This window comes from Schistocerca cancellata, chromosome 2 (assembly GCF_023864275.1).
Source record: "Schistocerca cancellata isolate TAMUIC-IGC-003103 chromosome 2, iqSchCanc2.1, whole genome shotgun sequence".
Taxonomy (NCBI): Eukaryota; Metazoa; Arthropoda; class Insecta; order Orthoptera; family Acrididae; genus Schistocerca; species Schistocerca cancellata.
Window position 1 is genome coordinate 600,885,162 of NC_064627.1, and position 13,665 is coordinate 600,898,826.

Below are 13,665 nucleotides of genomic sequence, written 5' to 3' on the forward strand. Positions count from 1 at the left end.
ATGGTGTTAGGGCCACCAGAGGGTCCTGTTTCTTTGCAGACTACTTCTTAGTTTGCTTGCTCTCTTGCTTCTCTTTAGGGGCTTGCTGGGAAGATTTCTCTAAAGCAGTTTCAAGCACGGCGGGTGGGGGGAGGGGGGGGGGGGGACTGAAGCTCTTCATCCAGCAGCATTAGTGGAGACCTTGGGAGAGAGGGCCCCGAGGGACCCCTTCTGCACGAGAGGAGCTGGAGGAAGCTGTTGCTTCTCCGGCAGGGGGGAGGGGACCTATGTCCCCTGCATTTGGGGGGGGGGGGGGGGGGGGCTTGCTACCAAAGTAGGTGCTTTGGGAGCAATGGAGGAAGATTTGCCCCCCTACCACCAAGGGGGCAGATTTATTCTGGTGGCCCTGAGTGCCCACTTTTCGTGGCACAGAGTGAGGAACCACTGGTACTTGGGACGGCGATGGTGAAGAAGCTGCAGCATATGTCAATGTCAACCGAATGGGGTGTAATCTTTCTCACTTACGTGTAGCCCCTGTGTAAGTCAACTGGTCTAGGGTCTTGTACTTCATGATTTTCTGCCTGTTTTGGAGTACTGGACAGTCTGAAGAGAAGGGGAGTGGTGCTCTCCACAGTTGATTCAAGTGGAAGGAGGTGTACATGGAGTATCTGGACGTCTGCCATCTGGACATGTGATGCTGGAAGTGCAGCGGGAAGACATGTGCCAGAACTTCCAGCACTTAAAGCATCGCACAGGGGGAGGGACGTATGGTTTAACGTCACAGTAGTAAACCATCACCTTGAACTTTTCAGGCAATGAAAGATGCAGGCACCGGTAGCAACACTGTTGTCTTTGGGTCTCCTGTAAATGCGCCATATGAAATGAACACCCCGCCATTCTAAATTGGTGCACAGCTGGTCGTCAGACTGCAAGAGGAGATCACAATGCAAAATGATCCCCTGGACCATGTTGAGACTTTTTATGGGGAGTGACGGAAACAGGAATATCACCCAGCTTGTCACAGGCGAGTAATGCTCAGGATTGAGCTGGGGATGTTGTCTCAATTAAGACTGTGCCGTTTCATATCTTGGACAGCACTGTCACTTCCCCAAACTTATTCTCAAGGTGTTCAACAAAAAACATAGGCTTCGTAGGTAGAAAGGAGTCATCATCAGTTCTGCTACGGACTAAAAACCAAGGTGAATATGGCTCTCTCCATTCTGTAGTCCTACATCCCTCCCATGGTGCAGCGAGGGAGGGAAATGATTTAGGGTCATACCTGTCGGCATTGTATTCAATCTTGCCCTTCTTAGAGACTGCTGGTGCCATATGGTCACCAGCAAGAGATGACAGTCTGCTTCAATGCGGGTCATCCACCCTGATGCCACCCACTCTGATCAGGGGCTCTCTCCACAGGTGCCAGCCAGCCACAGCAAAGGCCACCTGGCATGATGGCTGTTGCCAGGAGTCCTGATACCCCAGGAAGACAGGCATCTACTCCTTGGCATACCTGGAGAGTTTATAGCTCAGGCATCAGCAGTGTGATCCCTGTGTTGTCTGGGGGCTACCACCACAATGGACTGGCTACCATGATGGATATTGGGTGCAGAATATTGTCATGGGGGCAAAAAGAGGACAGGAGACAACGGAAGAAGGTAACATACCACGGAAAGTCTCTTCACCCAAATAATTGAATCGTAGGTGGAGATGCAAAGCCATGACAAGAGATTTAGGAGATCGAATGTAAGGGCATTACAGATAACTCACGCAACACGTAAGGCATCCTTCCCCGTGTGGCCTGCACTTCTGTAGAATTTTGAAAGTGGCAGGTCAAACCATAGTATCGGACCTGAACTCATAGGGCAAAAAAGTTTAAGACTCCTTTCAGTCACCTGTTACAACAGGCAGGAATACCTCGGGCCTATTATAACCCCCGGACCTGCAGGGGGGCCACCCTTAGGACAGACCAGGTAGCTGGGAAAGTTTCACTTCCAGCCAGCAAGCCTGGCAATGGCCAGATCTTTGGAGCTTGACATGCTTCATGCCCGGAGCATCCACCCTGATACCACCCACTCTGATCAGGGACTTTCCTCATGGGTTCCACCCAGTTACAGCAAGGGCCGCATGGCATTGCAGCTGTTGCTGGGAGTTCCAATGCTCCAGAATGAGAAGCAACCACTCCTAGGCATACACAGTGAGGCAACAGTTCAGGTATCAGAAGTTTTTTTTTTTTTTTTTTTTTTTTTTTTGTGGTTTTAGGGCGCACAACTTCAAAGGTCATTAGCGCCCTGACTACTCTAAAAATGCACCGCGAGCCACAAGTTGACAACAACAACTAAAAGGAAAAACACAATAAAAGACAGACTGACAGGCATAGGATTAAAAAACTTCATCAAATGTCCTTAGCAAGGTGTGTCAAATTGATAAAACAAAGAACACGAGCAGCTGCTCGTGGGTCATCCGCTAAAACGGCATCGAAAGTAATAGGCAGGTTAAGATCGAGGCGCAGTTGGTTAAGATCGGGACAGGACATTAAAATGTGTCTAACCGTCAGCAAGTGCCCACATGGGCAGAACGGCGCCGGCGCAGCCGTCAGCAGATGGCGATGGCTGAACCGGCAGTGTCCAATCCTTAACCTTGCTAAAACGACCTCCTCCCGCCGAGAAGGGCGTGAGGAGGACGTCCAAGCCACGGGAAGAGGTTTTAAGGCCCGAAGCTTGTTGTCGGTAAGTGCAGCCCAATCGGCATGCCACAGCGACACAACGCGCCGACAAATGACCCTGCTAAGATCGGACGAAGGGACACAACAAGAAGCTGTCCGAGGCTGGAGGACCGCAGCCTTGGCCGCGGCATCTGCAGCTTCGTTCCCAGGGATACCGACATGGCCGGGAACCCACATAAAGCTAACCGGCGGACCGACGTCCACCAGCCGCTGAAGAGAGCGTTGGATCCGGTGTACGAAAGGGTGAACCGGGTACGGATCACTGAGGCTCTGGATGGCACTCAGGGAATCTGAGCAGATGACATAAGCAGAATGTCGATGGCGGCAGATGTAAAGAACAGCCTGGTAGAGGGCAAAGAGCTCAGCTGTGAAGACCGAACAATGGTCATGGAGCCGGTATTGGAAACTTTGTGCCCCGACTATAAAGGAACACCCAACCCCGTCATTGGTCTTAGAGCCATCTGTATAAATGAAAGTCATGGTGATGAACTTCGAACGAAGTTCCAAAAAACGGGAGTGGTAGACCGAACTGGGGGTGACCTCTTTTGGGAGCGAGCTGAGGTCAAGGTGAACGCGGACCTGAGCCTGGAGCCAAGGTGGCGTGTGGCTCTCGCCCACTCGAAAGGTTGCAGGGAGTGAAAAATGAAGGTGTTGAAGGAGGCGACGAAAGCGAACTCCAGGGGGTAGCAGGGCAGAGACATACAACCCGTATTGACGGTCGAGAGAGTCGTCAAAAAAGGAACGATAAGACGGATGGTCGGGCATTGACAGTAGCCGACAGGCATACCGACAAAGCAGTATATCGCGCCGGTAAGTGAGCGGCAATTCGCCAGCGTCAGCATGAAGACTCTCTACGGGACTGGTATAAAATGCTCCGATCGCAAGTCGTAAACCCCGATGTTGTATGGAGTTGAGGCGGCGTAAGATGGATGGCCGTGCAGAGGAGTATACAAAGCTCCCATAATCCAGCTTGGAGCGGACGATCGACCGATATAGACGAAGTAGGACGGTTCGATCCGCTCCCCACGACATACCACTGAGAACACGGAGGACATTTAAAGAACGGGTACAACGGGCGGCCAAATATGACACATGTGGAGACCAGCTAAGTTTCCTGTCAAAGGTAAGGCCTAAAAATTTGGTTGTCTCCACGATTGGGAGAGCAACGGGACCAAGTCGTAAGGACGGTGGGAGAAACTCTTTGTAGCGCCAGAAGTTAATACAGACCGTCTTCTCGGCAGAAAAACTGAAGCCATTGGCGACACTCCAGGAGTAAAGACGGTCAAGAGAACGCTGAAGACAGCGCTCCAGGACACGTGTACGCTGCGCGCTGCAATAGATGGTAAAATCGTCCACAAAAAGGGAGCCTGATACATCAGCTGGGAGGCAATCCATTATTGGATTGATCGCGATGGCGAACAGAGCGACGCTCAAAACTGAGCCCTGTGGCACCCCATTCTCCTGGCGAAAGGTGTCGGACAGGACAGAACCCACACGTACCCTGAACTGGCGATCCATTAAAAAGGAACGAATAAAAAGAGGGAGGCGACCGCGAAGGCCCCATGTATGCATGGTGCGGAGAATGCCCGCCCTCCAACAGGTGTCGTAAGCCTTCTCCAAATCAAAGAACACAGCCGCGGTCGGGCGCTTCCGCAAGAAGTTATTCATAATGAAGGTCGACAAGGTAACCAGATGGTCAACAGCAGAGCGGCGCCTACGAAATCCACATTGTAAATTTGTAAGTAGGCGTCGAGACTCAAGCAGCCAAACCAATCGAGAGTTAACCATTCGCTCCATCACTTTACAGACACAGCTGGTAAGTGAGATAGGTCGATAACTGGAAGGCAAGTGCTTGTCCTTCCCCGGCTTAGGAATCGGGACAACAATAGACTCGCGCCAGCATGCGGGAACATGTCCCTCAATCCAGATGCGATTGTATGTACGAAGAAGAAAACCTTTACCCGCAGGAGAAAGGTTCTTCAGCATCTGAATATGAATAGAATCAGGCCCTGGAGTGGAGGACCGTGATCGGCCAAGTGCGGTTTCGAGTTCCCGCATGGTGAATGGGGCATTATAACTTTCACAATTCGAGGAGCAAAAGTCAGGTGGCCTAGCCTCCTCTGCCTGTTTGCGGGGGAGGAAGGCAGGGTGGTAATGAGCGGAGCTCGAAACCTCGGCGAAAAAGCGGTCGAAGGCATTGGAGACAGCCTCAGGGGCCACAAGGACTTCATTCGCGACCTTCAAGCCAGAAACTGGGGAGTGGACCTTAGTGCCAGATAGCCGGCGCAGGCTACCCCAGACAACAGAAGAAGGAGTAAAACTGTTGAAGGTGCTTGTGAAAGCAGCCCAGCTGGCTTTCTTGCTTTCGTTAATAATACGACGACACTGAGCACGTAATCGTTTATAATTAATACAATTCGCCACTGTAGGGTGGCGTTTAAAGGTGCGTAAAGCACGTCGACGAGCACGTAAAGCGTCTCTACATGCTGCAGTCCACCAGGGGACCGGTACACGACGTGGAGAAGAAGTAGGGTGAGGGATGGAATATTCAGCAGTAGCGAGAATGACTTCCGTGAGGTGTGCGACCTGACGATCGCAGCTTGTGAAGGTTTGATCCTGAAAGGTCGCCCTGGAAGAAAAGAGCCCCCAGTCTGCCTTGGAGATGGTCCAACTAGAGGAGCACGGAGAGGGAGTATGCTGCAGGAGATGGATAACACACGGGAAGTGGTCGCTCGAATATGTATCAGCAAGTGCATACCACTCAAACCGGCGTGCAAGTTGGGGAGTACATATAGAGAGGTCTAAATGGGAATAGGTATGAGATGTGTCCGAAAGAAAAGTAGGGGCGCCAGTATTAAGGCAGACAAGATTGAGCTGGTTGAAAAGGTCTGCTAACAAGGAGCCCCTCGGGCAGGAGGCTGGAGAACCCCAAAGGGGATGGTGGGCATTGAAGTCTCCAGTTAACAAAAACGGTGCAGGTAGCTGAGCAATAAGTTGCATCATGTCTGCCCTGGTAACGGCAGATGACGATGGAGTGTAAACGGTACAAAAGGAAAACGTAAAAGTGGGGAGAGTAATGCGGATGGCAACTGCCTGCAGGCCGGTGTGCAACGTGATGGGATCGTAGTAAATATCATCCCGGACCAGCAACATAACCCCTCCATGAGCTGGGATACCTACCATAGGGGGTAGGTCAAAACGCACAGAGGTGTAGTGTGCCAAGGCAATGTGATCGCATGGGCGTAGCTTCGTTTCCTGGAGGGCTACGACGAGCGGACGATGCAAGCGGAGCAGCAACGTCAAGTCCTCTCGGTTGGAGCGAATGCTGCGAATATTCCAGTGAATAAGTGCCATCGTAAGAAAAGGAAGATGAGAGAAGGGGTCACCTCGAAGGCCGCTTAGGGCCTGGCTTCGAGCGAGCACTGCCGCCGCTATCAGTAGGCGGACAGTCATCGTCCATGGGGTCTATAGGGTCATCGGCCATCTCGGGAGGATGGCCGGGAGGGGGAGCTTCCTCCGCCGGTGAACGGCCAGATGTACGGCTACCGGCGGTGCGGCCAGGCGAAACGGATGACGGCCTGGGGCGGCAACCGCTGGGTGGCGCAGGAGAAGAGATGCGCCGTGGCGGGGAAGGAGAACTGTGCTTCCTATGCGCCTTTTTGGAAGGACGTTTGGTGGAAGTATCGGTCGAAGGCTGGGAGGTCGAGGGACGGAGGAAGTCTGCACGGGATGGTTCCTTCTTGAAGGACCGTGCATCTGACTTCGGTGTCTTCGACTTAGCAGAAGCTGAGGAAGTGGCTGGTGTCTGTGGTGTGATGGGAGGAAGAGGAGACGTCGACCGCGCGATCTTAGCACTGGCCAAACGGACGACCGTGGTGCTGAAGGTCAGATCGCATGTCTGGGTTGCGACCTCCCGGGTAGTCCGAGGAGAGGCGAGGACAGTACTATATTTCCCCGCTGGGAGCAGCGTGGGCTTCCTACTAGCCAATAGCTTGCGAGCAGCCGAGGTTGACACTTTCTCTTTGACACGAATTTCTTGGATGCAACGTTCGTCCTTATAGACAGGACAGTCGCGGGAGGATGCGGCATGGTCACCCTGACAGTTCACACAATGAGGAGACGGAGGTGGACAGTCACCCTCATGGGCATCCCTGCCACAAGTGACACATTTAGCCGCATTGGAACAAGACTGTCGAGTGTGATTGAAACGCTGACACTGGTAGCAGCGCGTAGGTGTCGGGACATAGGGGCGAACAGAAATAACCTCGTAGCCCGCCTTGATGCGCGATGGCAGCTTAACACTATCGAAGGTCAAGAAGAGTGTCCGGGTCGGTACAAGGTCGTTGTTGACCTTTTTCATGACCCGATGGACAGCCGTCACGCCCTGCTCAGCGAGGAAAGATTGAAGCTCCTCGTCAGTCAATCCGTCTAGGGAGCTAGTATACACTACACCACGAGACGAATTCAAAGTTCGGTGGGCCTCCACCCGGACAGGGAACGTGTACAGGAGGGTGGCCCGAAGCAGTTTTTGTGCCTGAAAGGCATTCTCAGTTTCTAGTAATAAGGTGCCGTTACGCAACCTGGTACAAGATTTGACAGATCCGGCTATGGCATCAACGCCCTTCTGAATAACAAAAGGGTTGACAGAGGAAAAATCCTTTCCGTCCTCAGTGCGAGAAACTACGAGGAACTGTGGGGCAGGCGGTAGTACTTTTGTCACTGTTGGCTGGTCACGTTTCCGTTTTTGGGTCGAAGTCGAAAGCGATGGAGTAGAATCCATTGCGGAGGAATCCCCCATGATTGCCAGCGTCTCCGATGGCGCGCTCCTTCCTTGTGGGGACCCTCTCAGAGGGCACTCCCGCCTTAGGTGAATGTTTACACCTCAGGTCACACCTCCCGAGAAACAGACGGAGGGACCAATCGGCATGGTCAGAAGGTATCAGCTCAGGCAATCACCCCTCCCCGGGCCTGGCCTTTACCAGGGGGTACGCGCGTGCCTTACATGTCTACCCAGGGCGGGGACTTACGCGTTACCCCGTCACCGGCTACGCGTGCGAACGCGTGGGTCGGCCTTCAGACACGCACAGGGAGGTAGGAAGAAGAGGAAAAAGAAGAGAGAGAGGGAGAAAGAGGACAGACTGTCTCAAACGCCGAGGCGGAGACCAGAGAAGGCAAGGAGAAGAAGGCAATGAGAAGGCAAGGAGAAGGCAAGGAGAAAAAGGCAATGAGAAGGCAAGGAGAAAAAGGCAATGAGAAGGCAAGGAGAAAAAGGCAATGAGAAGGCAAGGAGAAAAAGGCAATGAGAAGGCAAGGAGAAAAAGGCAATGAGAAGGCAAGGAGAAAAAGGCAATGAGAAGGCAAGGAGAAGTCAAGGGAAAGAGTAAGGAAGACAGTGAGGTGGAGAAGAGCAAAGAAAGGGACCAACAAAAGGAAGGAAGAAACGAGAAGTTTAAAACCAAAAAGACCACGATTATAGGTCGTGAAGATCGTCCGTCTCCGGACGCAGGCGCTAACTACCCCCGTGAGGGGGATGGACTCCTTTTAGTCGCCTCTTACGACAGGCAGGAATACCTCGGGCCTATTCTAATCCCCGGACCCGCAGGGGGGGGGTATCAGAAGTGTGATCCCTGTGTTGTCAAGGGGCTCAGCCACATATGTGCATAACAGTCTTCCTACACAGACTGGCTACATGCAGTGATGGGGAGCTCGTGAATGAGTCGTTTAAATGAACGCTTCACTCCAGTGAAGTGTGAACTAACTACTCAATTTCAATGAACTGGTACTTCAAACTCTTCACAGATAACACACTCCACACTTTCTTCTAGTTCACTCACTCTCTTCCCCTCTTCCTCATCCCATTACATCGGCGCTACATCACTTATTCTCCCTTCACTTCAGTTCCCCCTCTACTGCCTGTCGACGAATCGCGCGGCGTTTGTGGGAAACGATAGGTTTGCTTGGTGTTTTGGTGGTGAGGGGCGAGGGGAAGGCAGCTGCAGCTGCTTCCTGCAGTGCTGACATCATTACCCGTGACTATTTGTGCAGTTCAGTTATACTTCGCGTCTACCGGTAGCCTACCGTTGGCAGCGCTTGCGGACAAATGAATATTACAGATACAAACGATGAGGCTGGCTGTGTGAGCACGAACAGCCAACATGTTAATAACACTGAAATTGTACCAATGACTACAGGTGACAGTTTACGTTTTGAATCTGGAGGGTTATTAATCTCAACAAAAATAAATCCACAGGAAAACTTCTGAATTATTACTTAAAGTAGTTATATAGACTGTGACAGTGGTAAACATACATATTCTATTTTGGATTAAATTTTAAAAGGAACATAAAATTGGACTGCATTTCGTTGGTAGCCCTAGTTTTCAGTCCATGAATACAACAAATAATGTTTCACTTGGCAGATAAAGACTTTTTTGGGCGCTTCAGGAGAAAATGTCGAGCAAGATTAAATGTAATACCTTCTTTATATGTGACAGGCTTCTCTGTTTATCTTTCCTTTGTCCCCTTCGACCATACTCTATTTAAGTTAGCTCAGACGTTGTAAGAGCTTAAAACGTTGTGTGCACGTTACTGCATAGTTCGGCCATCTGTTGGTAAAATTATGAAGTATTACGAAGCTTTATTGTACGAGCGAGGCGAAGCGAGCGTAGCCGCGGCTGAGCGGCGAACTGGGCAACTTCGCCGGGCTTCCATACTTCATGAATGAACTACTTCATTTGAACACTTCACGGCAAAGAGTGAAACGAATGAAGCAGTTCACGGGAATGAACGAGTTCGACCCATCTCTAGCTACACGTGCTGGTAACCTTGTGGGGCAGAGGGGGTCTAGCGGCAGGGAAGGAAGAGCAGAAGGAAGGGAGGAGATGAATCCACGCCGTAGACACTAGGGAGGGAGATCACACCCAAATGGTTCACATGATAGAAAATTTAGAAGTGGGGAACCAAAAGTGCCAAAAATGATACAAGAGAAAACTAACAGCTCTGGTTCCCCCTGCTTTCAGCTGTCCACAGTACCAGCACAGTTAGGCCATGTTTGTTATGTTACAGAGCCAGATCAATCATCTAGACTACTGCCACTGCAACTACTAAAAAAGCTGCAGCCCTTATTCAAGAACCACATTTGTCTGGCCTCTCAACAGAAACCCACTTCTGTGGTTGCACCTACGATTTGGCTGTCTTTATCATTGAGGCACGAAAGCCTTCCTACCATGGCACAGGGGCAGGGATAGTGTTGTCATATAAAACAGAATATTCCATATTCCGTACTCTTAGGTTCCTGCATAATCACAACCTTTGAAATCTGAACATTTCAAAAATATACCACAAAGTTTTCAAAACTGTAACTGAGCTACACTACACAAACATCTGCCACCAGAGCCAGTTTTCCTCCAATACATCTGTTGGCTTTGCCAACTCAAAACCAAATTATAACATTGGAACACGGAAAAAATGTCTGAAGAAATCCTGTTATACTCTGAGAAACACACAATACAACAAATACATACTAAACCAGTAACTAACTTTATAATACATAATATCCAGGTCTGTGATCAATATCACACTTCCCATGTCTAACACAAAAGCAACTGATTCACGTGTTCAGCTGTACAGCAAGTTATTAGATTTAGCAATTCTCATTGGATGCTGAATATCACTCGACTGGCTATTACCAACAGAAATGAATTGCCAAAGTCAGCACACAGCAAACAACATGCTAACTCCATAAGTGCACTGTAATCCAATGAAAGTGCATCACAAATGAATGTGAAGGATCAGTTCTAGTCCAAGTAACTGGAAAACCTGTAATAAGATATCTACTCAATGTGATAAGTACACTGGAAGCATCAAGTTCATGAAGTAGCACACTTGACATGTCTGACTTGCAGCAAATGATTATAGTTTGTGTGCATACTTCATTCAACTGAATAAACAGGAGTAACCTGCAGCCTCTTTTTTTCCTTCTTCTTCAATTTGTTGCTAATTGAAACTCAATGTTCATAGAAGTTTATAAGGAATACCAGTTAACAAGTGAGTTCTGATTAAATGTTGCTGTACTAATGACAAAAATTTTATATGTGAAGAATGTCCCAAGAATATAATCACAACTTTAGCTATTGAGAATGCATTCAATGTAGTATTAAACGAGTCCCAAATGGAAGTGTGGAAAGCAGCTGGAGACAAGTGCAGCAGCGAAAACAACAAATTAAATGCGAAAATGCTGGGTAAACAGCGTGTGCTATGTATGCTGAATAATGATCAAAAGCAAAAACTACAGTTTTATTTTCAGTGCAGCTGATTGTGTGTCGTGGCTTGTAACAATGGACAAGGCTGTCCCTCTCCATACTGGAGAGAAAAAAGTTTCTGTGCATAGATCTCCAGCTGACAAATGTTTAATGATTTTTCTGTCTAACCCCCCCCCCCCCCCCCCCCCGGTTATGTTAATGTTTACTTTAGTGTGTCCTAACTCATTTAAGAGTCTCCTTCATGATATTCATGTACATGACAAATGAATGGCTAGCTGGCTGGATGGATAGCACCTATAATCACTGTGCAGCAGGAGCCTTGGGTATCACACCATAGAGAGGAGTACATGTGTGAAGTTTACTGAAAGAAAAGACAGACAATCTAACCCAATCTTGAAGCAATTAAATGAAGCAGAAGTTTAGATCTGACAAGGACAGGCAAAGAAATTGTGTACTGTATCATAACTAACTCAAACTTTATTCGAATGAGAAGGTTCATCAGAATGCGCACGGTCAGTATACTCTGACTACTTTGTGATTGTTGACAGACTGCAGTGGTGGTTGTTGTTGGAGAGGGGGGGGAGTGTTTCTGGCGTACAGCCAGCCACACAAACAAGGCTCTGCATGCATTGCCAACACAGACAGCACTGCAAGCACGTGGTGCTTGAGTAACAACAAATATCAAGGTTATTTACTAGCATCAGTTTTACTGAAGCAAACTTAACTACTAAACACACTCAACTCTTGCCTCTTAAAATAAAGGACAATGAACTGTGCTTTTCAAACAGAAACCAACCTACCATTAGCAAGGAAACATTCCCACATATCAATATTATCATTTATAAAGTGGACTGAAGAAAGAATTACGGTAATTTATGTATAATTTTTGATAAAAATTTTCTGGTAGTGTTGACACATACAAGTACTTTACAAAGTATAGAACATCAAATTTCAATGTACTGTCATTCACACTGCATTACAAAGATACAAATGTAGATTACTTTTCAGAATGATATTACTTTCCACAGGCATTAGGCCTAAGCAACAAAGTCTTTGAATAAAGCATCTTACCTTTCACAATGCTTATTGGCTCATACAAAATAGCTTCAGGATTTTCTGCTGCTACCTCTTCAATGTTGACTCCACCCTGGGATGAAGCTATTAAAACTGGGCCCTGCAATAATTTAAAAGTACCCATATCACCTCTAGAAATGTATCACAATTCACTTCAGGTAAAAGTTACACTCACAGAAAATGCTCGCTCCATCATAATGGCAAAATAATATTCTTTTCTTGGAAATTTACGTTCGGTAACCATTACTGAATTACATATTCGACCCTTTTCTCCAGTCTGTTTCGTTACCAGGTAATCGCCTATCATCTTCCCAGCAATATCTTCTGCTTCCTCTGGTCTGTAACAATTTTGGGCACACGTTAACAACCTATGATAGTTGTAAGGCGAATTTAGATGCAAAAGAATGTGAAACTTAAAATTTCAGTCCTCACGTGTACACCATTCTGACGCCTCCTTTAAGGCCGCCTTTGAATGACCCTTTACCTCTGCCACCTGCCAGAACTTGGGCTTTCAAAACGATGTCCTTCACGTTTAGCTGTTTCGCTATCTCAGCCGCTTCTTTCTTATTCTTTGCCAACCCGAAATTTGGGACAGGTATCCCTGCATCTTTGAGAAGGGTGTAGCTGATATGCTCATGTACATTCAAATTCCTTTTTTGCTGCTTCTGAAGAACTGGTGTAGCGCCACCCAAGAACTGTAAAATTTAAATATATAATCATAATACAACTATGAAGTTGCTCGTAGAGGCATATTAAACATTCATAACGAATGACATATTAATAATCAACGAAAATTAAGCAATCACTTTCTGGGACAGTCACAGGAAAAAATAACACTAATTAATTAAAACCATCGACTTCCTGTTCGTTTTCATACTAGGTGAGAGCGAAATACTCTGTACCCCGTACTGTAGTGTTTACGATGCATAACGAACCTTAGGGGCAGTTTTACGAGAAATTGCTTCTAAGACAGCACAACCCTGTCGCAACATAGTCGCCATCTCCCACTATAATAAAGCCCGTAGCCCGATAGTCACCTTTCAGCCAAAGGTCGAGCAAGAAAATATAATCGGCCAATGGTCAGAGAGATAACGCATTAGATGTGAGACCGATCCATAGACCTTAGATCACAAAGGTCTCTGAACCGATTCCTGACGAGTGAACAATGAAACGAAGTTCTAAAGGTCAATAACATAGTTTCGTTCTGCAGAAACAGCGTCGAAAGTATCCTTGTCCTGTGGAAGTAGCTTAAGCAAGCTTATTAGTTACCATATTGTTTCCATCTTCTGTGGATCATAAATGCGACATAGCGTTATGATACGGAAGGAGTCAATTTCGCAATTAACCAATCTTCTCAGTGAAAAATAAGGCAACATGATGACCATTTACATGCTTCCGTAAGTTTATTTTTTCGTGCACAGACATTCAGTCTTTTGTACTTAACTATTTCTCTCTCTCTCTCTCTCTCTCTCTCTCTCTCTCTCACACACACACACACACACACACACAGACAGAAATTCTATGGAGTACGAGTTGTCAAGCAGACATAATTTCAGACTGTGTTTAAATTTGTTATCCATTAAATTCTTTACAGCGTCTGGTAGGCGATCAAAGACTTTTGTAGCTGAAT

General features: G+C 47.9%; 1 protein-coding gene across 1 annotated transcript in view; it reads right to left on the minus strand.

Annotated features, from left to right (window-relative positions):
* Nucleotides 1–13,128, minus strand: part of LOC126162246 (succinate--CoA ligase [ADP-forming] subunit beta, mitochondrial) — a 101,184-nt gene extending 88,056 nt beyond the window's left edge. The window contains exons 1-4 of the mRNA XM_049918623.1: nt 12,971–13,128; nt 12,468–12,730; nt 12,211–12,373; nt 12,033–12,135 (exon numbers count right to left, since the gene is read on the minus strand). Coding sequence (XP_049774580.1) covers nt 12,033–12,135; nt 12,211–12,373; nt 12,468–12,730; nt 12,971–13,036 — 595 coding nt within the window. The 5' untranslated portion in view covers nt 13,037–13,128. The remainder of the gene's footprint in view (nt 1–12,032; nt 12,136–12,210; nt 12,374–12,467; nt 12,731–12,970) is intronic.
* Nucleotides 13,129–13,665: the final 537 nt, after the last annotated feature.